The sequence below is a fragment of the Crinia signifera genome, chromosome 1 (genome assembly GCF_055691185.1).
Source record: "Crinia signifera chromosome 1, ASM5569118v1, whole genome shotgun sequence".
Classification (NCBI taxonomy): domain Eukaryota; kingdom Metazoa; phylum Chordata; class Amphibia; order Anura; family Myobatrachidae; genus Crinia; species Crinia signifera.
This window is the reverse complement of record NC_139217.1, coordinates 449021533-449044548: the sequence shown is the minus strand read 5'-3', so window position 1 is coordinate 449044548 and position 23016 is coordinate 449021533. Positions and strand designations below refer to the sequence as shown.

General features: G+C 45.5%; 1 protein-coding gene across 2 annotated transcripts in view; it reads right to left on the bottom strand.

Annotated features, from left to right (window-relative positions):
• Positions 1-3005: 3005 nt before the first annotated feature.
• Positions 3006-23016, bottom strand: part of DAB2 (DAB adaptor protein 2) — a 135227-nt gene continuing 115216 nt past the window's right edge. For both annotated transcript variants that reach the window (XM_083154403.1, XM_083154412.1), the window contains 4 exons: positions 22050-22688; positions 20753-20865; positions 9691-9781; positions 3006-7961 (listed from right to left, as the gene is read on the bottom strand). In XM_083154403.1, coding sequence (XP_083010529.1) covers positions 9713-9781; positions 20753-20865; positions 22050-22688 — 821 coding nt within the window. In that variant the 3' untranslated portion in view covers positions 3006-7961; positions 9691-9712. The remainder of the gene's footprint in view (positions 7962-9690; positions 9782-20752; positions 20866-22049; positions 22689-23016) is intronic.

Sequence of the window (23016 nt, the reverse complement as noted above, 5' to 3'; positions counted from 1 at the left end):
GCAGCAGCACTAGCCTGTAGTCTGTTATTCCCTTGCGCTTGCTGTCCCCTGCAGTGGGCATGCCCCCCGGCAAACCGCACAATTGTTGAGAGAGCACAGACGATGCTAAGTGACGTTGGCCTGGAGAAAAGATTTTGGGCAGAAGCAGTATCTATTGCAGTTTACCTGAAGAATCGAGCACCCACAGTAGCTGTTGAAAGTAAAACGCCACTGGAGGCCTGGGGCGAGATGTATCAAATGGAAAATGCGTTAAAACCCCGGTTTTACCGCATTTTCCTATGTTTTAAAAATGATACCGAAGTGTAGGGTATCGCCACCTTTGGGTGGCTATACCCTATAGAAGCCTATGGGCTTCTTTTCGCCGCCCGCGACGCAAACCCGCCGCCTCGCCGACCCCCCCTCTGGCTTACCTTCCTGAAGGGTACTCCTGGACCCTGAAAGGTAAACCTCTCCTCCCCCTAGTGACGCAGCTGGATGTCCTTCCGGCTGCAGGGGGGAGAAGGCGCCGGGGACAGCCTGCTTAGCTGTCCCCGGCGTGACGCCGCGTGAGGGATGCAGGAGTCGGCTGGGAGGTGACAGAGACCCCCCACACACCACATTCCAGGTATCGCGGGGGGCCTCCGTCACCGCACCGCGATGCCAGCCCCATATGTTAGTACATATGCGGCGGCATCGCAGCGGGGGGGCGCGAAGGGCGGAGATGTATTTTAATACATCCCGCCCCTGGTCCGGGGAAAAGCCAAGTGTCAGTGATCTTCGGGTCTTCGGAAGTAAAGCTTTTGCCAATATACCCAAAGAGAAAAGAAGAAAACTAGATCCAAAATCCATGCAATGGATAATGCTTGGCTACTGCGAAGAAAGTAAAGGATACAGACTTTGGGATACAGAAAACAAGCGTCTTCTAAAATCCAGAGATGTTGTGTTGCAAGAAGCAACGGCAATAACTAAGGCAGCGGAGAAAGAAGATAATGTATTGCTGGATGTACAGGCAGCAGAAAGCGCATCTAAAACAAAGACTGTAAATGTGGAAAACCAATCTGGGAACACAGTTTCCATGAGAAGTAACAAAGGCGTACCCGCTAATATATACAGTACAGCGAGGAGTATGGGAAAAACTTACTGTGAACCTCAAAACATCCAAGAATCCAAGTCAAGCACCTTCCTTGAAGGATAAATTATTTCAAAGTAAATTAGAGGAAGAAAAAAGAAATCGTACCCGAAGCCAAGGTTTTCCTAAATGTGGAATGTGCCTTATGTGTACAACAAGGACCTAGTAAACTTAAAGATATTACTGATAACCATTTTAACCAACGTGTAATTCTAAGAATGTCATTTATATTTTAGAATGTGACTGCAGTATTTTATATGTTGGAAAGACTACCAGACCACTGAAAACACATATAGCAGAACATATATATATAATATTTTTTTTAAAAAAGGGTTAGATACCCACACCGTGTCATCACATTTTAAAAAGAAACATCAGTCTCGTGAGTGCCACCTTAAATACTTTTTGGGGGGTAAAGTTGATTATTCCCATTTGAAGAATTTAGAGAAGAGATTATCACAAAATGAAATGAGGTGGGTACATAAATGACAAACTCTGGTGCCTAATGGGCTAAGGACCTTTTTCAGGTCCGTTCGCTTGGACCCCTTTGTTCGCAAGAGGTCCGATGTTCGGCAGATGCACATGTATAGGGTCAGTTCTGTGGTCGCCGACCATCGAATTATGGTGAAGGGTGGTCCAGACTTCCCTTACATATGCACAGTGGGAAGATATACACAGCGCTTAGAGATAACCCTTAGCGGCCTACACTCCTGGGGGAAAGTCCCGGTCCCCCTGGTACTGAACAGAAACAATAGAAGTGGGGAGAGTTGGCGCTCTGGGGTTGGTATGGGATCGATGGGTTGAAGATAATTGTTTTATAATAGAGGCGATCAGATGATGGGGAGCTGGGAGCAATAACTGTAGGCTGAATGTTGATGGTAATGCTATGGAAAGGGATTGCCGACTGTGGGTGATGGTATAGTAACCTGTCCCATGGTGAGGCAATGCCTGATATCTGGCTGGCTGACGACGATGGTTTGGTGACCTGGCTCCCTCACATCAAATCCTGGAGTGGGTGGATGTACCTCCAAAGATAATGGATAATCTTTGGAGGTACATGCACCCACTCATCAGTGGAACGTTACCATTACAGAACTACAATTATCGGATATTGGGCCTAATTCAGCCACTACTTAGAGAAACGCAGTTGCCTGTGATCAAAAAGTCATCGCCCAGACAGAAAGAAAAGATACCCATTACAGAATTGCAAATTTCCAGATTTATCCACAAAAACTGAACCATCGAACAGCTGTGGGGAGGCGTGTTTGGTTTAGCTACTTAGAAGGGAGGGTTACACTGTGGAGTGGGGGGTTAGGTTTTGGTGGCATGGATTAGGTTTTTGAATTAGCAGGGAGGGTTAGGGTCAGGCTGCGAGGAGGGGTGATTACGGCTATGCTGCTAGAAGGGAGTGTTAGGGTAAGTATTCTTACCTGACCCCTGTTGGGATTCCCTTCTTCGAGATGCCGACGTCGGAATTTTGACCATCGAGATCCCGACCACTGGTCATCTGTATGTACCCTGTTTGCATGATGTATATACAGTGTTGCCTGGGGGCCCACCTTCAATTATATTGTTATGGTTCCAGACTGTGAACATGAATTATACATTATACATGTGTTATATTGTACTGCACAGAACTATGATGTATTCTCTATAGTGCATTGCTGTTAGAAATCTGGTACATGCATATACTAGTAGTTTTTACTTTAGTATAATATTTATACTCTTTCATGGTTAGTCAAACTTTTGTGGCAGCTGGCCACACCCCCTCTGGAGACTGACCACACCCCCTAAAGTGGGCCGCTATACCTTCATCTCCCGGTGGGCCCTTCATGCCCCAGTCCGACACTGTGCATATACAATTACTTTCAGTAAACATATTTATCCCATAATGATATAAAAACATAACAGCATATTAAATGATCTTTTAATACATTATATAAGGAACACAATTTGAGTTTATAAGAACAAGTCAAAGAATAACGTAAGATTTCAAATTGTATTATATATCCAGTTTAACAGAAAAAAGGCAATTAAAACATCATAGATTTTCTTTTACAAAATAAAAAGTGCATTGATAGGAAAGGTACAGTATATGCAGAGCATCACATACAACCTGCTCAACAAATCAATTTTAAAATCACGTTTTCCAGTTTAGAAAGTGTTTATATGAGATTTATTCTTTTATTGATTTGTCTTTTACTGGTCCAAGTTCAATAAGGTAACGCCAGACTATTGGTTGTATCAGGAGCCAAAAACGCTTCTTCATTTGTGTCTCCAAACTGATTCCAGATCAACTACACAAAACAGAGAACATACTAAAAAATATTCCCTAATAGTCTTTATTTTGTTTTTGGTTGTCGTAGAAATTAAAGTCATTGTGGAATCAATCCAGAATATAATGTGCCCATGAATGTTTGTCATAATTAAACCAATCATCCGGCTGAACTGAATCATTTTGTTTTCATTTAACAAATATTTGTCCTTCTCTTAAGCGACTACAAAATGGCTCCCCAAAAGCAGGGAGGTAATTCATAATAAAAGTCCTTTATAATCCAGAAAGGTCAGGGTGGTCAGCAAACGGTTTATCGGTGATATATTGCACAGTGTTGGGAAAAAAACAAACATTTGTTCTAGAACATTTGTCGTTGGAATGGAATTGTTGTGAAGAAATAGCTACTGTAGATAATGAGATCTCTTTCCCCAGCAGTCCAAATTCAATTCGAGATCATTTTATGTTTACACACTGGTCTGCATTTCCACAGATGTTATGTAGACAGACAAATGGAACATGAAATGCATATATATATATATAGATTTCTGTATGTACATATAAACTGTCGGAGAGTTCTAATTTAATTTGTTTGTGTTCTTTCTCCACATACGTGTGCCAGTCAGCTCGAACAACACCACCTGACCACATTGAATTGTGACACCATTCATTTAAAAAGGCATTTCATGATACAAAAATATAGCACAATGATCAAAGGCATAGAGGTCATAGAAATATCAGAGCTTCAACTTCTCAATGTATCAACCTTACACAGTAACCATATTTTCAAAAAATTGGAAGAAGTTTCTAGAACCGTTGAAAGATCCTATTAGTTACTTATGCAGTAGGATAACTACAATCGTAATCCGATTCATGAACAGTTAGGGCTGGAACATATGAACTCAACACATTATGTCTCTGCCCAGGAGGGATATAGAGGAGTTACATAATATCAATGACAGAGATTATATCTTCAAAATTTCGATCTTCGGAATGCTGACACCGGAATGCCAACAGGGTCCGAACATTTACATTTATGTTATGTTTACAAATGTAGTAATTAACATACAGTAATGTCGGCATTGCCAGAATATCGACAGTCGACTTAGTATTTTCAGCTAATTGTGGCCTTCGAAATAATGACTGCATACCACTAAATCATGCCGGGTAGTGATAAAACAGCTGGATGTGGTCAATAAAGATATTTATACCATGGGTGATATTGTGTTAGCCTGTCTTTAACAATGCTGTTGCACAGCTAGGCTAAAGAAATAGAAGTATTTTAAAGAGGGTAAAAATTGTCTTGGCTAATTAATAATCCAATATTTTTACAACATTGGTACTAAGGCTGAATCTCCAGTTTCCCAGAGACCGTTACACTGACATGACAGGTAACTTGGGAATGTACAGTTACTTATACTCCATTCACATCACAAATGATGGGTCGCACCCGGGATTTGGATTTGCCAGGTGAAGCTCCTCTGAGCGACCCGGCAATAAGCTGGGTCGCTGACATCACACGGTGGCGGGGTGGTGGCGCATCATCAGGGGGCAGGGCTTGGAACTGACACTGCCTCCTCCCTATAGTGTAAGCGGGACGTGGGTTGCTTGACCCTGGTTACTCGTTTACACTGCCCAGCAACCCGAGTCCAACTATTCTTTTAACCCGGATTGCCAGATTGCTGGACCCGGATTTTTCCAAATGGTGCTTTCACACCATACAGAAACCAGGCAACAACCCAGGTCAGACCCGGGTTATTTGTGCGATGTGAAAGGGGCATATTACACTGCACAAACCATGCTTCAAAACCAGCCATTGCTTGGATCTCAGCATGGGACCCATGCCAGGTGCTCTGTATTCACTGGAACGCTGAATCTCAGGTAAATACATGGATGCTGCTGTGTTACATGGCATTTACCAGCTAGGGTAAGGGCCCATTCTAAAAGAAAGTCTTTAAGTAACCCTTTAAGGCTTTTAGGGATATTTATTATTAAATACAGTGTGATGCCTGGGGAAAATGTAGTGACATGTTACTTATAGGCTACAATTATAAATGTGATCTAAAACTATGCATTTATTTTAGTGGGGGGGGGGGGGGGGATTTGGTAATGAAAACATAGATTTGATATCTATGGGGAGCGATACGTTTGGCTTATTTTGGTGAACTGCTTGCAACTTTTAGCATTGATCATCGTAAACACTCTACCGGGCTAGAAGATTTCTATAGACCACACTTGGCCAACCTGTGGATCTCCAGTTGCGAAACGACAAGTCCCAACACGAATTGCCGCTGTTTTGCTAATAGGGAACGCTAAAATTGTGACAAGGAATGCTGGGATATGTAGTTTCACAACGGCTGAAGAGCCCTGGGTTGGTTAGGCCTGCTATAGACATACATCATGACATATTTAAAACAGTGTCCCACACAATCACCATCAGCCAAATTCTGTCTGCATATTTTATTCTCTTAGTGCAAGTTTTTTTTTTTTTTTTTTAATATCCTTCATTGTATTCCTTGTAAAGTTAGGGCCTCCCCATTCCTGATTGGTGCCTTATTGATAACTCCACTGGATTAAAAACAAAAATCAAGACACAAAATGAAAATGACCCATCTAATGTAACGTTATGGAGCAGTCCAACAGTCTATCACCTCGTACAAGGAAGGTAAGGTTTGATACATACATGTAGAAGGAGTTTCTATCTTTAGTGGTCTACAGGAACGTTGAACAAGAAGAAGAGGAAGCACAGGCAGCTGAATGTATGTTAATTAAAGTTGTGTAATATTATTCAGATAAAGTTTTTTTATTTTATTTTTTATATTTGTTCTTATTAAAGCAGAAAGAAAGATGGCACAATTTATTCATTCTTCTAGACCAGGGTTTCTCAAAATTTTTAATGTATATGTATCTCTAACAGGACATATAATATTAAAAAAGTACTTCCACCATTTAAGCTTATTGCATACTGTATGACAATATGTTATACACGTAGTGAGTAAAACATATTCAAAACGAAATAAAAGGGATTTAATTTAAACATATAAATCATAAAGGGTTACTTGGCACACATGCAGAGGTCCTTGGAATCATACTTTTTCAGAGGGGTAATTAAGATGAGATTATATACCTGGTAAACATTGAACATCTTAAGGGAGTACTGTATATGGTGTAATAAGTTTGAGAAACCTTGCTCTAGACATGGGCTCCTCAACCTTGGTCCTCAAGGCACACTAAAGTGGCCTACACAGGACAATTTCAGGGCATTTTCTAAGCAATCTCACTAGATCGCTTAGAAAACGCCCCTACATCGCTCCGTGTGTAGGGGCCATAGCGATGCACAGCCCTGTGTGTCTCTGGCGCCTGGCGAATAAAATCCAGCATGCCGGATAAGTCTAGCTAGTTGCCGGTCAGGGCCCGCATTCTCACCGGAGAACACTGGCCTTGACAGATCGCTCAGCAAACAGTGCTGGCACATCTCTGTGTTCTAACAATCTTGCTGAATGATCTACTTACTCAGATCGCTCATCTGTGTCACCCCATGTGTAGGCCCCATTACAGTCCTGGTTTTAGTGATATCCTAGTGAACACAGATGAAATAAAAATAATTGTGGTCACTAATTAAGTCATCTCCGCAAAGGTATGGCAAGCCCTATAACTGGGACTGTTGGTGTGCCTTGAGGACCGAGGTTGAGTAAACCTGCTCTAGACTACTTGCAAAATCAATGTTATATATTCAAAGGTGTCAGGCTTTTGATTGCATACTAAGTGTAAAACAGACTTACCTATAGGTAACTCAGTGGCATCACTAAGCGGGTTTAGACCACACTCGGTGACACCACACCCCCCCCCCCCCCCAACAAGGGGGATGACACCAAATTAGCAGTTATGCCTCACAAATGTCATACACCAGGGGGTGTAGTGTCATGAGGCAATGCCCCCTTTTAAAAGACACCAGTCCTAGTGACGTCATTGAGGCAACTGATGCGCTTACGGAACACGTCTTTAAAATGCTAAAGTGCATTTGTCTTTATTCTGTCCTGCAAGCCTAGTGCTGTTTTCCCAACCTTGCTTTCCAGTGTTGCCCTTAATACCGTTATACTGTTCTCTTATACTGATAATACTACCCTATCATCAAAGTGTCACTCATCAGGTGCGACAAATAGTCTTCTGTTCGACTGCTAGAGATGTTCTTCTCATAGAAGCTTAGCAGAGGTGTTGCAGGCGGCATGACAGGGTCCGACAGAAGGGTGGAAGAAAGGGAGCGGTAAGATACGTGAGTTGGGACGATTTGGAGATGAATGCAAGATAGAAAGGAATGATGAGAGAAGAGGACAGTGGGTTTTGGATTAAAGGCGAGGAGCGTTTAATGAGGAAGATGCAATGAACAGCGTTTTTTTCTGGGTGATCTACTCAATGTAGAGCAGATGAGCCTTATTATGTGTCTGAAAAGTAAAACAACATTGAAGTATTTGTGAAATTGGTAAAAACCGTCTCGGTCATTGACTTTGAGAACAGCAAGTTGATGACATGATGCCCTCTGGAGTTTTCTTTTACTTCTGATGATTCTTGCTTGGCCCAAGGCTAGAACGTAAATACAGAGATGACATGTATTTAATACCATACACTATACATAGCAGCACAATCACTAACTAAGCCTTGGAGAACGATAAAGTAGTAGGAGATTAACTACCAAACAACCAGTTATTGACATTTTCCAGCCAGTACCATGGCAGTTGGAGCTGATGCGGCTGGTACTTTATCTCTGTCCAATTTATCAATCTCTTAGAACATCTTCCCCTTTGTGCGCAAAATTTTGGTTTGTTTTGTCATTTTGTCTCTCTGTCCACACGATAATGGGAACTGTCAATCAATTTAGGCAGATGATGATCAATAATGTAATTACAGCTGGGAGTGGGCTGAACATTCCTAGGAAGTAAAAATGTCACCCCGAAGACAACTGTATTTATTACCCCAACATAGCACATTACAAAATAAAGCTTAGACTAAAGGTGCCCATACACTAGTAAGATTTATCTTCAGATCTGGCTGGTTGGAACAAAAACATAGTTATGGATGAGTGACAGTTTGTCAGTTTTCCAGCATTTCCAAGCACATGGTCAACTGTCATTTGCTCTCATCCATAACCATGTTTTTGTTCCAACCAGCCAGATCTGAAGATAAATCTGCGTGTGTATGGCCACCTTAAGGGTCCCGATTCAGATTCACTCACTGGGCTCTGAATTCACAGCCTGAGCGGTTTTTGATTGACCGCGCAGGCGTGCCCCAGAATAAGCAGGCATTCCCCGGCCGTTGGGTGGGAGGGCTACTGATGTCATCAGCGGTCTCCTCCCAACCACCTTCGCACTAGACTTACTCAGCACTTGCGCGCACGGGGGGGGGGGGGAGGGTTGGGAAATCATTTGATGGTAAATGTCCCCCCCCCTCTGTGAACAACTTCACAGCCGTGCACAAGAGCGGGGGGTGGGAACTCAGTGGGGCAGCATTAGCCCAGAGAGCAAGTATGAATTAGGTCCTTTCCTTAAGAGTCTAGAAGGGGTGGTATCAATCTGTCTAAAGAGTGGAGACATGGACAAGTAGGAAATGTTGCTCATAAAATTATATAAAATAAGGGTAGTAGCTGATGGGTACTCTCCCCCTCTGTATGTGATGTGTGAAGTCCAACATGAGGTTTAGAGACTCAGGGGAGTCTCTAAACCTCAGAGAGAGATAAATCTCCCCCATGCCAAAGAGACACATGTCTTATAGGAGGACTTCCGTCTCCTGGCCATATTTGTGCAAAGCCTCCAATGACCGTATAGAGTGAATTCTATGAAAAGTTGACAGTTCTATCTAATTCATTTGATTTTCACAATGCAAATAAATGATGTTACTTGTCCAATCAGACGGATCCCAAAATGGCAACAATCTGGGAATCTAACAATGGTCCAACAGATTTTCCTATTAGGTCCATTAATGTTTGAATGGATTGGATTGTGAATAGGCTAAACATTTTCTTTGTGGACCAGAAGGACAAGAGCTTGACCTTGATCTACCGGGATGCTCAGGACAGGCACCCTGTAGCCAGTGGTGCTGCAGGGCTCTACGTCCCAGAGATGGTGACCTCATGCCTTAGGTGTGACATCATCATGTCATTTGTTTAGGGGCACCGGGAAGACCACAGTCCTGTTAAGGGGCTGATCACACATGGTAAAACAGTGATATAGGTTTGGATTTTTTGTTTTATAAATCTATATTGTTAAAATTAAAACAGTATTACACTGCTGCTATGTTACGTGGCAGGATTACTTACAACAAAAACAAAAGACACATTCCTAAGCAAATGGATTTCCAAATGGATCCCCAAATGGATCAGAAGATGTTATTTGCTTTGCCGTGGAATTCTGTAATAAAGAAAAAGGAAATTATATTTAGCAAAAAGAGATTAATAAGGAAAATCAAATCATAGTAACATGGAAATTATGGCTGAAAAAAGACGTTAGTCCATCGAGTTCGACCTATGTTACTTGTAACTACTGACTTGAGTAAGTCATATCTATAGGATTCCCCTAGTGGCCAAAAATGTATCCAGTTTTTATTTAAATTCATTAACAGTAGTTGCTGTAACCACCCCCACCGGCAATGAGTTCTAGAATTTTACTGCTCTAATGGTGAAGAATCCTCTTCTTAATTAAGTACGGAATTTATTTTCCTTGAGCCTCAGTACCCGCCCGCGTGTCCTAAGTATAGGCCAAATCATCTCCCAGTTCCATATGATTCCCAATCCTGTATTTGAACATACTAATCATATCACCTCTAAACCTCAGTTTCTCCAGTGAAAACATATTCAGCCTGGTTAACCTATCTTTGTATTCTAAGGATTCAAGACCTTTTACTAGCTTAGTCACCCTTTTCTGTACCTGTTCCAATTCATTTATGTCCTTTTTAAGGTGCGGTACCCAGAGTTGAACACAATATTCCAAGTGTGGTCTCACCAATGCATTGTAAAGAGGCACTATCACATTAGGATCCCTTGAATCCATAACCTATTTAATGCATGCCAGTGTCCGGTTTGCTTTTACTGCTGCACTTGAGCAGTGTGCACTATAACCCAATTTTTCCAGAATTTCCTATAATAACTTCATTGAGGCCTATAAGTAGCTTGTTCATTTTTGTTCCCGTAATGAATTACTTTACATTTTGCAATGTTAAACTGCATTTTCCACCTTTCCGCCCACCTTTCCAGTTTATTTAATTCACTTTGTAGTGTTTCCACATCCTCTCCTGAGTTAATTTCCTTACTCAATTCCGTGTCGTCTGCAAATATTGCAATTTTACTTACTACAGTATGTCACTTTCAATATCATTAATGAATATATTAAATAAGGTGGGTCCCAATATTGAACCTTGTGGGACTCCACTTTGGATCTTACCCCAGCTGCAATGTATGCCATTTACCACCACTCTCTGTCCCCGATTGTGCAACCAGTTTTTAATCCAATTACAAATTTTATCTCCTAACCCTAAATTACCTATTTTCATTAATAACCTTTTATGAGGCAATGGGTGACATTTAACAGGATGCGTTTTTTTCGCACTTTCAAAATCGCCCATTATCGCACTTTTTTAAAATCGCATTTTTGCCGTGGATTTGCATATTTAATGAGGTGCATGTTCTGGAAAGAAAAGTGCGATAATGCGCGAATTTTAGGCATGAAAATGTGCGAATTTGAGGTAATGTGCGATTTTGTGTTTGTACTACAAGTACCAGCAGACCTCCCCCACATGCTGGGACTTGGAGAACCACAAGTCCCAGCATGCGGGGCATTAAGGGGCCCGCTGGGACTTGTAGTCCACCTTTAAAAAGAATGTTAAAAGAAAAGACACACACACAGAAAAGTATAACTTTATTTTACACACAACCACACACCTCACTTTTACACCAACATACTTACCGATCCAGCGCTGGTCTCCCTTCTGCATAGCCGGCTACCCCGCACTGACAGCGGGGTTAGCCGGCTTTCTCCATCGCTGCTAACATCCACTGCAGCGCTACAGAGGCTGATAGGAAGATTAGCTTATGCGTCCCCACTCCTCCAGGTACCCCGTCCAAGGATGACCAGCCACGGTGCTCATGTTTCGGCTGGGGGACCTTATGTAAAAAGTGTCCCCAGGGTGTGGCATGACACCGCGGGCTGTTGGAGCCGGTGCTGGTTTCAAAATACGGGGAACCCCCAGATTTTTTGTCCCCCGAATTTTCGGAACCAGGACCGGTCCAAGAGTCCGGGGCAGGTTTCAGAAATACGGGGGACCCCTATGACAAAAAGTCCCCCGTATTTTTGGAACCAGGTCTGGCTCAATGAGCCCGGGGCTGGTTATGCTCAGGAGGGAGGACCCCACGCCATTTTTCCTCCCAAAAAAACACTAACACATTTTTTAACACAGGACCATGCACAGATCTCAATGATCTGTGCAGGGTTCTGGCCAATTCGCATATCAGAACCTGGTCTGATTTTTGGGCGATTTTTAGACACATTTCCCAAATTCGCATCTCATTAAATATGCAAATTGTATACTTTTCAATGGGAAAACATCTGAATGCGAGTTCCGGCGCGAGTAGAATAGAATAGTGTGGCGAGCGCAGCGAGCCACCGAGCCCGAAGCGTGGCGAGCGCAGCGAGCCCCGCAAGGGGACGCGGATACCTGGGAAGCCCGCGAAGGGACGCGTTTACCTGTGAAGGTATCCGCGTGCGCTCGCCACGCTTCGGGCTCGGTGGCTCGCTGCGCTCGCCACACTATTCTATTCTCAACTCCACGCCGACGTGGATAGTAGGGGTATGAAAAGGTCGGAGGACGCGTACCGCCGCCCCTCGTGGGCTCGCTGCGCTCGCCACGCTTCGGGTTCACGTTGATCGTGGGGTGGCGTTAACAATTGTGGGGGCCATTTCAGACTTCAGGGGGACTATTTGGGCTCTGTGGCCCATTTAACATTGTTTCCTATGGAAAAATCGCGGGCATTGAGGCATTGAACAGTAAAATCGCGTCCAATCACACTTTTAACATTGTTCCCTATGGGAAATCGCGGGCATCGCGTCGCACCCGTTTTTTAGCGCATTTGATGGCCGCAATGCCCGCGATGGGCGCCGTGCTAAGTAAAGAGTACAGTATTCTCTGTACTGGCGCTCGCGGTCACCTCTGCCAGTTAAATGACAAGCGACTATAGTCGGGCTGCTTGTGATAGTAATAGATGTCAGTGCGGCGGGCCAGACCTAAGTGTCTCGCGGGCCGCCTGTTGCCCATCTCTGCTGTATAGGATCAAGGTCATAACAACTACACCATGTAGACAAAAGTGATTGGACACTGACAACAATAGATCAACAACATTGTATTGATGTCAGTACTGTAGACACCTTTCTTGAAAACTGTCCACAAGTTCCTGGACAGCAACAGGTGGGATGTTTTGCCATTCTGTCTTAAGTACAGTGACCAACTGTGACACTGAAGAAGGTCAAATTGAACCTAGAACCTGTTGTTCCAATTCATCCTAGAGGTTCACAATGGGATAAGATCTGGGATCTGAGCTGGTCAGTCCATCTGGGTTACTGAATTTTTCTATAAAATCAGCATAATGCCACCACCTCCATGTTTTACTGCAGCTGCTGTACACTCCGGCACCAGATTTGCTGCTGGAATTACCTAAATCGAAACACGTTGTTTTGATTTGAAAAAAGTTTTAAGCCTTCATGAACACTGTAGGAGCACATCATTTCATTATACTGGCAATAAGTGACTTTTCTTTTTAAACAAGTTGTAACATTATCAATCATAGCAATCTCATTAAGATCTGGAGAAATCCCATACTGCATGGTCAGCAGCTCAGAATTCAGGAACTGCCAAAAACATATTTACCTGAACAAGCACAAGTGGTGCTAAGGAAAGCCAACAATTGTATTCTTGGGGAAAGATGTTTAAAGGGATTCTTGTATGAAATCCCGACGGTCAAAATCCCGAATGGGTCATAATACCGACAAGGACAAAATCCGGACATTTAAAATCCTGAAAAGGTCAAAATACCGACATATAGAATGTACAGGTGAAAAAGTCAACATGACTTTCCTTCGACAGCTCGGGAGGTAGACATGGTTTTTTTCACAGTTTTTTTACCCGAATGTCGACACAGTCAACATGGACACAGTTGGAAGTGAACCGCAGCGCTCGCTTCGCTCACTATGCTCCGAGCACTATTTTATTCTCCCACCACACCCTAGTGGATGGTAGGGCATGTAATACCTGCCTGTCGGCACATGTCGGGTCAAAAAACTGTGAAAAAACCCATGTCGACCTTGCGACCTGTCGACGGAAAGTCATGTTGACTTTTTCACCTGTACAATCTATATGTCGGTATTTTGACCTTGTCGGGATTTTAAATGTCGGGATTTTGTCCTTGTCGGGATTTTAAATGTCGGGATTTTGTCCTTGTCTGTATTATGACCCATTTGGGATTTTGACCCTGTCGGGATTTTGACTGCATCCTGTTTAAAGAGTCCTCAAAATTAGATTGTACTATATAACAAAATCAGACCAAATCCCCCACTGAGGCACAAGGTTTAGTTGATAAAAGTTTCCAGTTGAGTTGCCACCTCTTGTGAGTGTCTGCCCGGCCTCCTGGGCGTGACACTGTCCAAAATGATACAATTTCAGAATGATACCCACAGATAGCAAAAAACGGGGTTTGTTCAGTTCAACCACAGAAAGCTGCTGTATGCAAATTTTATATTAAAGACTGAGGGGTTTATATGGGTATGGATCATTAGGTCACCAGTAGGGGCGGATTGGGCCGCCGGGAAACCGGGCCATTTCCCGGAGGGCCGGACCACGCCAGCCGCCATCCCCTGCCAGCGCCATCTCTATAGCGAGAAGGGGACGTGCGCGCACAAGAGGCGCGCGCGTCCCCTTCCGACGGCGCTTCCAGCGCTTCCCCCGGGTCACCGCCGGCTTGTCGGCGGTCACCCGGGGTCCCCGCCGCCTGCCCGCAACCCCCCCTAACCCTGTCCATCTCCCTGAAGGGTTCCCGTCACCCCGCCGACGGAGATTGAGACACGCGTGCGCGTGAGACGCACACGCGCCTCAGTCAGATGGTGAGCCAGGCTGCTGCCAGATCACCTGCGGTGACATTCCGGCGATCTGCCAGCAAAGAAGAAGCCTGCCCCATCTGTACATACAGTATTGCTTATAACATTGGTTAAGCCTTTCTATATGACCATTCAACTGACATGTAGGATGCTGGACAGCCGTGTACTCTACAAGTTGAACTGTCCAAGGTACTGATAATTTTTTATGGGGTAAAGGTCCATTGTTTCCGTGCAGGGTAAATACTGGCTGTGTTTGCATGCAGCCAACAGCTTTATTTTTACCCTGCCATTTAGATTTCAGTTTGATCATAACCCACCCAAATCTAATCTCTATGCACGTGTTACATCTGCCCAACTGCAGCGCAGCATGGCTTTGCCCAATTGAGTGCTTATTTGCTTTGTCTGCAAGTCTGTATCAGGCACAGAAATGAGGAATCTATTTCATTAGCTGAATAAGTTTGCAATAAATTAATTAGAAAAGCAGTTTTAAATAGTCTATACATTATTCCAGGGTGCCGGACGCGGCCCCGACAGTCATTTACCCGTCGGGATCCCGACTGTCAAAACTCAGAAGGTTGCCCGAAGGCCACCGGCTATTCTCCCTTGTGGGGGTCCATGACCCCCATAAGAGGGAGAATAGAATAGGTGGCGAGCGTAGTGAGCTACCATGCCCGCAGTGTGGCGAGCGCAGCGAGCCCGCAAGGGGCTTTGTTGCGCTCACCATGCTGTCTGAGTCCGGGCAGTCGGGATCCCGACGTCGGGCTAATAACTGTCGGGATGCTGACTGTCGGTACCCTATACCACACCCATTATTCCATTGTATGAAATGTCAGACAACCTTTTTTGTCTCCTCTCCAATAAAGTCAGTTTTGCCAACTGGACACATCTGGTTATCTGATCGGACATCGGATTACCTTGCTGATATACAGAGAATGCTTTATATTGTGCAACTCTTGTGTGTACAGTTGAGTAACTAAGATCCATGGGGTTATTCAGACCTGATCGCTTAGCCCATTTTATAAGCAAAACCACAAAACCAGGTGGGGCAGATGTAACATGTGCAGAGAGACCTAGATTTGGGTGGGTTATTTTGTTTCTGTGCTGGGTACATACCGGCTGCTTTTTTGTTACACTGCAGTTTAGAGATCAGTTTGAACACACCCCACCCAAATCTAACTCTCTTTGCATGTTACATCTGCCGATAGTTGCCTACCCTCCTGAATTCTGCAGGAGACTCCCTGACATAGCAGCAATCTCCCTCTCTCCCTCATTAGTCTAGCAATCTCCCTCATGTCACCTAGCCCACATTACACTGTTATATCATAGTTGCCCCTCCTGAATTCTGCAGGAGACTCCCTGACATAGCAGCAATCTCCCTCTCTCCCTCATTAGTCTAGCAATCTCCCTCATGTCACCTAGCCCACATTACACTGTTACATCATAGTTACCTCCCCTCGTGCATTATGCAGGAGACTCCCTGAAACAGCAGCAATCTCCCTCTCTCCCTCATTAGTCTAGCAATCTCCCTCATGTCACTTAGCCCACATTACACTGTTACATCTTATACCCCTTTTACACCAAAACGCCGGGTCGCACCCGGCTTTTTTAGACCCAGGTTCAAGCCGGGTGCGACCCGGCGTTTAGTGCAATTTACACCGGGCGGACAGCCCGGCCCGCACCCGCCCCCCCCCTCCCCATGCTTGGAGATGACAGGATGATGTCATCTCCAAGCACCAATCACCGTCACCGCCGGACCGGAACGCTGCTGGGGGCAGCCCAGCACTAAGGTAAGCTGCTGGGCTGCCCCCAGTCCCCGCGCACACTCCCCCCGCCATCGCACAGGAGGTGAATGGATGCCGCACACAGGCATCCGTTCACCTCCCTCCCCCGCCGCTGCTGCTGTCTGCAGGGTATAGCAGACAGCAGCGCCGGCTGTCAGTGTCAGGCTGACAACCCGTCCAACCTGCAGACGCTGCGGTCCGCAGGTTGGACGCTCCCCATTCATGTAAATGGGAGCCGGGTCATCTGACCCGGCGTTCCCATTTACACCGCCCTCTACCCAGGTCCTAGCCGTGTTCTACCCAGGTCAGGACCTGGGTAGAAGTCCCGTGTAAAGGGACACGGCGTTAGGGATTTACCCCGCCGAAGATCCGGGTCTGACCCGCCGCTGACCCGGATTTTTTTGGGCGGTGTAAAAGGGGTATCAGTTACCGCCCCTCCTGCATCCTGCAGGAGACTCCTTGACATAGCAGCAATCTCCCTCTCTCCCTCATTAGTCTACCAATCTCCCTCATGTCACCTAGCCCACATTACACTGTTACATTTTTTTGGGGAAAAAGGAATGAGAGACAGATACAGTTATATTGAATTATCAGCCCCATTTCCCAGCACTTTACCAAGTATAGTATCTCTTACTAACTGCTTTGGGGCTCATCTACATTTGGATATAAGCAATTTTAAAAGATTCCTCTCAGATGTAGCAGTACACACCCACGCTTCTAGGTGCCACGTTCACAATCTCTTTTCACAATATCTCCATATATGGAACTAGACACACCCTTTGGGTGGAGCATGACACGCTGCCTCAATGAGGTGCTGTGCAAAATTCTACTACCAACTATAATCTCCCTGAAACTAGTTTTCAAAAGTAGGCAAGTATGCATCTGCCCCACCTGCAGTGCAGCATGCTTTTGTCCATTTGTTAAAAAATGTGCTTTGCGATCAGGTATGAATAACGCCCCATGCGCGATCAGTCACAAGCATTAGTGGTGGATAACAGATTAATGAGCACATACAGGAACAAGACAAGCTCAAACCCGAATCGTCTGCCTTTAAGCTCTCCCGCACAGAGTTCATCTTTGTTATTTATTTGCGGACTGTATTTCGGTCACTCTGTGCATATGTACTTTAACCTTAGACAGTCTGCAAACAGATCATTTCCAAAAGACTCCTGAACATTGCAGTTACAGAATCAGTAAATGAACATAAAGAAGCGATTAAAGGGTTTATTTGCTCAACTAGACACTGCAGGGGAGATATATCAAGCCTTACAGGGGAGACGTATCGAGTGAAGAACTTGCCCAAATCAACTATGTTTATATAAAATACTGGGGCAGATGTATTAAGCCTGGGGAAGAGATAAACCGTAGATAAAGTGATAAAACACCAGCCAATCAACTCCCAACTGTCATTTTCAAACACAGTTCATTGGCTGGTGCTTGATCTCCTTTCACTTTATCTCCGGTTTATCTCTTCCCCAGGCTTAATACTGTGCTAAATTACAGTTAAGGCTTAATTCAATATATTTGCCCCATTGGCCGCATGCAGGATCAGGCGAGCCACTGATGCGATTGGCTATAAATTATACAGCTTCGGAACATTCAGACTAATACCCCTTTTACACCAAAATTCCTGGTCGGACCCTGGTCTTTGAGCACAGGAGTTTCCAGGGTTGGACCCAGCTTCATAACCCATTTATACCGCTTTCAGACCGCACTCCGAACACGGCATATTGCCGTGTTCGCGGGGCCTAAACACGGGTCACGGTGCGGTCTGAAAAGGGCAACACGGGTCGAGCAACACGGCTATTCAACCCTGGTATTGACCAGGGTTGAACACGGCTATGACCCGTGTCAACTGCGGTGTGAACGGGTGCCTGGGTCGAGCGACCCGTGTCCCGTTCACAGTATGGAGGAGGCAGCACTGTCAGCTCCAAGTACTGCCTCCTCCCGAGCCCCCGATGACGCGCCGCAGCCCAGCACCGCCCCATGTGACGTCACCGACTCGGCAATATGCCGTGTCGGTGTCGGAACTTTCAGACCGCATTGCCGTGTTGCTCTGGGGATGGGACCCGTGTCCTAATCCCGTGTGCGACACGGCATTTGCGGTCTGAAAGTAGTATGACACAGCACTGTGACCCAGGTCGGACCCAGGTCTGCGCCGTTTACACTGAACCTGGGTCAGCCCTGCTTTTCCCTATGGATTTTAGGACTGATAAACTGCCATCCAACCTTCCCTCAATGATTAAAAATAAAAATGAAAAGACATGACTAGTTAGCATTGAAATATGTTGGTTTGTTTATTTTGTAAAATATTTTTCAAAAAAAGTTTAATTCAGTGCTCAAGCAGCACACATAGCGGTATAAAAGTGTAAGCATAACCCATGTGCTCTCCCCGGCCCCTTCCCCTGCAGCAGCAGACCGAATCTCCCATGTGCTCCCCCCAGCCCCCCCCCCCCCCAAAATAAAATAATATAAATGATACTGCATCCAGTAAAGCTGTTAAAATGCTGATGTCAGCCCATGTGATAACCTCGCAGACATAGTAAGCTGTTTAATGGCATGGTCTGTGTTTGGATAGTCCCAAGCTCAGTCTGCAACCCGTGCCACTCCACCTGCAGACTTTGGGAAGGGCACATTCGCAAAGCAGTTTTTAGTGGACCTTCTAGAACCTGTGGCTCTCTAGCGGTTGTGAAACTACACATCCCAGCATGCTTTGCCACAGTTTTAGCATACCTTCATATCAAAACTGTAGCAATACATGCTGGGACTTGTAGTTTCACAACAGCTGGAGAGCTCCAGGTTGGCTAGGCCTGTTCTAGAACAATGATATTTCTATATTGCAGGTACTGTTATGCTGTGTACACACTGGATCGATTCCAGCAGTCGCCGATAAAGTTAACTATATTGCGGTGCCGCCGGACAATGATACGGACACTGACCAATATCGTTCACGAGCAGTTGCTGACGGTATTGTCATATTGAACTGCATGTACATAGGACAGAGGATATTGGTAACAACCTTGGTCATGCGAATCGTGTTACCGATATTGATACACAATGGGTGATATGCACGCCATATCATTAGCGACATCATCCATATCACCCAGTGTGTACCCAGCTGGAGATATGCTTTGCTAATATCCCTTTTACATCGCACCTTGGGTAATTGCTGGGTCGGTGGCGTGTCAACCCAGGTCGAGGTGCGGTGTGAAAGCACCAAAGCTTAAAACCTGGGTCGACCAACCATGCAATTTGACCCCTGTTATCAGTAGTGCTAATTCCATGTATAATGGGTTACCTGGGTTTAATGTGAAAGCTCCGGACCCAGTATCTGATCGAGATACCGGGTCTGACCCAGCATTGCGATGTGAAAGGGGTATAAGAGTATTTTACGGCCTGATATCATTTATAAAAAATAAAGGGGTACTCTTTACCTAGAAGGGCGCCCATCGCGACCATCGAATGCACTAAAAATCGGGTGCGACGCGATGGCCGCGATTTCCCATAGGGACCAATGTTAAAAATCAGATTGGACCCAATTTTAGTGTTCAATGCCTCAATGCCCGCGATTTTTACATAGGAAACAATGTTAAATGGGCCACAGAGCCCTAATAGTCACCGTGAACTCTGAAATGGCCCCCACAATTGTTAACGCCACCCCACGATCAACGTCAACCCGAAGCGTGGCGAGCGCAGCGAGCCCGCGAGGGGCGGCGGTACGCGTCCTCCGACCTTTTCATGCCCTACTATCCACGTCGGCGTGGAGTTGAGAATAGAATAGTGTGGCGAGCGCAGCGAGCCACCGAGGCCCGAAGCGTGGCGAGCGCAGCGAGCCCCACGAGGGGACGCGGATACCTTCACAGTTATACGCGTCCCCTCGCGGGCTTCACAGGTGTCCGTGGCGAAAAGCGGACACCTGTGAAGCCCGCGAGGGGAAGCGTTTACCTGTGAAGGTATCCGCGTGCGCTCGCCACGCTTCGGGCCTCGGTGGCTCGCTGCGCTCGCCACACTATTCTATTCTCAACTCCACGCCGACGTGGATAGTAGGGCATGAAAAGGTCGGAGGACGCGTACCGCCGCCCCTCGCGGGCTCGCTGCGCTCGCCACGCTTCGGGTTGACGTTGATCGTGGGGTGGCGGTAACAATTGTGGGGGCCATTTCAGAGTTCACGGTGACTATTAGGGCTCTGTGGCCCATTTAACATTGATTCCTATGGCCAAATCGCGGGCATTGAGGCATTTAACATTAAAATCGCGGTCAATCACCGTTTTTAACATTGATCCCTATGGGAAAATCGCGGTCATCGCGGGTACCCGATTTTAATGTACCCGCGATGCCCGCGATTTTTTACCCCCGATTTCAATCGCTGGCGCCCTTCTAGGTAAAGAGTACCAATAAAGGTTCTTGAAATACAGCAAAAACAAACAGCAGGCAATAATACCTGTAGACATGAGTTACTTACAGAGTGTCCCATGGAAGCACCAAATGAATCTAATCCAAATGGGTTTTCAAACAACCCTTCTGTCGGTTTGGATACTGGCAATGAATGTGCTCGGGGTGCCGGCTTTGGTGGTTCTAGTAAGGAAGAACATGCGCACAAACGTTACTGGGGGGAAAAGACTACAACGAATGAGTTTAAAGAAAATAAAACTTATTGCACATATAACTTCCGCTAGTAGCTGGAAAGCATATGGGTCATTGGGTTGACCAATATTATTGGGTCGACCACAGAAGGTCTTAGATCGACACATGAAATAGGTCGACATGGTGGGATGATTGACACAAGCATTAGGTCGACAATGGCTAGGACGACAGTCAAATTGTCGACATGGGTTTTTCACTTTTTTGTCCGGAATGTCGACATAGACACTGTATCAGTGTGCCACGTCCCCTCCCATGGCTCGCACACGGTGCCTTTCTATTTTATTTTATTTTCCCTCCACGCCCTAGTGGATGGTAGGGTATGAAATACCGCCTGTCGGCACATGTTGGTTCATTTTTTTTTTTTTAAACCCATGTCAACCCTTTGACTGTTGACCTAGCCATTGCCAACATAATGCTGTCGACCTTCCAACCATGTTGACCTTAGGCATGTCGACCTACTTCAGGTGTCAATCTAAGCCATGTTGACATTCTACAGGTGGAGCCGCTCTCATCTGAGCAGCTCCCATCCTGCCGTCCGCCACATCCTGTCCTCGCGATACCGGCAGATGGCAGAAGGGGCGCGCACATGGCAGACACACTCACGTGCCCCATTCTCCGCTATGGATGCGCGTCCACGTCTCCTGGCCCACCCTCCACCAGCAGTTGCCAGATACTGAAATCTGGTGCTCTGCCGTTGAGGGAGAAAGCGGCCTCATCTGTATGTGTCAACCCAATGACCGTATACCGTTGGAAAGATATAGAGCCTGATTCGGAGTCAGAGCTGCAATTGAGGTGCACGGTCTCAGATAGGTGTTGAAAAAGTAGTGAGTGTTCTTTGGCGGTGATAAGGTGAGAGCACGAAGATGGTCCGCATTATGGCTGTGTTATGAGAGTATCATGAACATGTTGATGGTATACAGACACCTCAAGGTTGCCATACTTGGACAGAAGATCTGCACCTGGGTTGGTGGCGTGACTGGTGGAAGTTATAAATATGCACCAATCGGTATTCAGCATGTATGGATGTTGGCAGTGGCCACCTTAGTTATTCGGACAAACAGATTATTGGGGTCAACTGTGATAACCAAGAAGCTAGAAAAAACACAACATATTACCATTAACTTTAGATGAGAGTTGACTAATTTCATAATCATCGTGGTCCACACTTTCTTGGGGAATTCCAACTTTACTGTTAAAATAATTGGTAAAAGCTCCGGACGTGCTCAAAGAGTTGTTCGGCTGTTCCCCTCTCCGGGCAGGGACAGCCGGTGGCTTAGCAAGCTGATAGTCTTTAAACATATCTTTCACATTCTTCCTTTCCTTCTCTCCCAGCGGATCTAGAGCAGTAAAAGCATTAATTTCTTTCTTAGGTGACTCCTCCAATGGGCCTGGTCTAGGTGGTATCTGAGGAGGGCTTGCTAAAACTGGACCCGACTGAACTAATCCAGAAGGCAATGTCGTTGGTCTAGGTGGAAACATGTTCATCTGGAATGGGTTACTTGGTTGTTGAGGCCATCCTTGAGGCTGGGCTGGCTGGTTGTTCCACAAGGTCAGGTTCTGTAAAGGTGGAAGACCTGCAGCAGTAGTTGGCTGAGTCCAGGATACCATTGCTGGTGGAGCTGAAAGAACATTTGGTGGACTGAAAGTAGTCTGAGCACCCATCATTGGGTTAGGAAGTGTGGCTGCTGGTTGATTAAAAAGAAGAGGCTGTGGATTCCATTGCTGAGTCTGAGATGAATTATGCGGTAGAGGACCTGCATTAGAAAATCACATTGTCGTTATCCATATTGATTTAAAAATTTCTAAGCAATGTTATAAATAGGGATCCTAAATAGAATTCTACTTGTAAAGTCTGATAACTTTTTGAATTTGATTTTAATCTGCTTCAAGCATGAAGTCAGACTGAGCTATGTATATTTTGGCGTTGGTGATCGGTAAGTTAGAAGATCACTTGGCAGGACAAGTGCAGTGGCATAGGACCTACACACGTAGCGATTTAGGGGCATTTTCTAAGCGCTCTCGCTTTGAAATTGACCCTACATTGCTGTGTGTGTAGGGGCAATAGCAACAGCGATGCGCGGC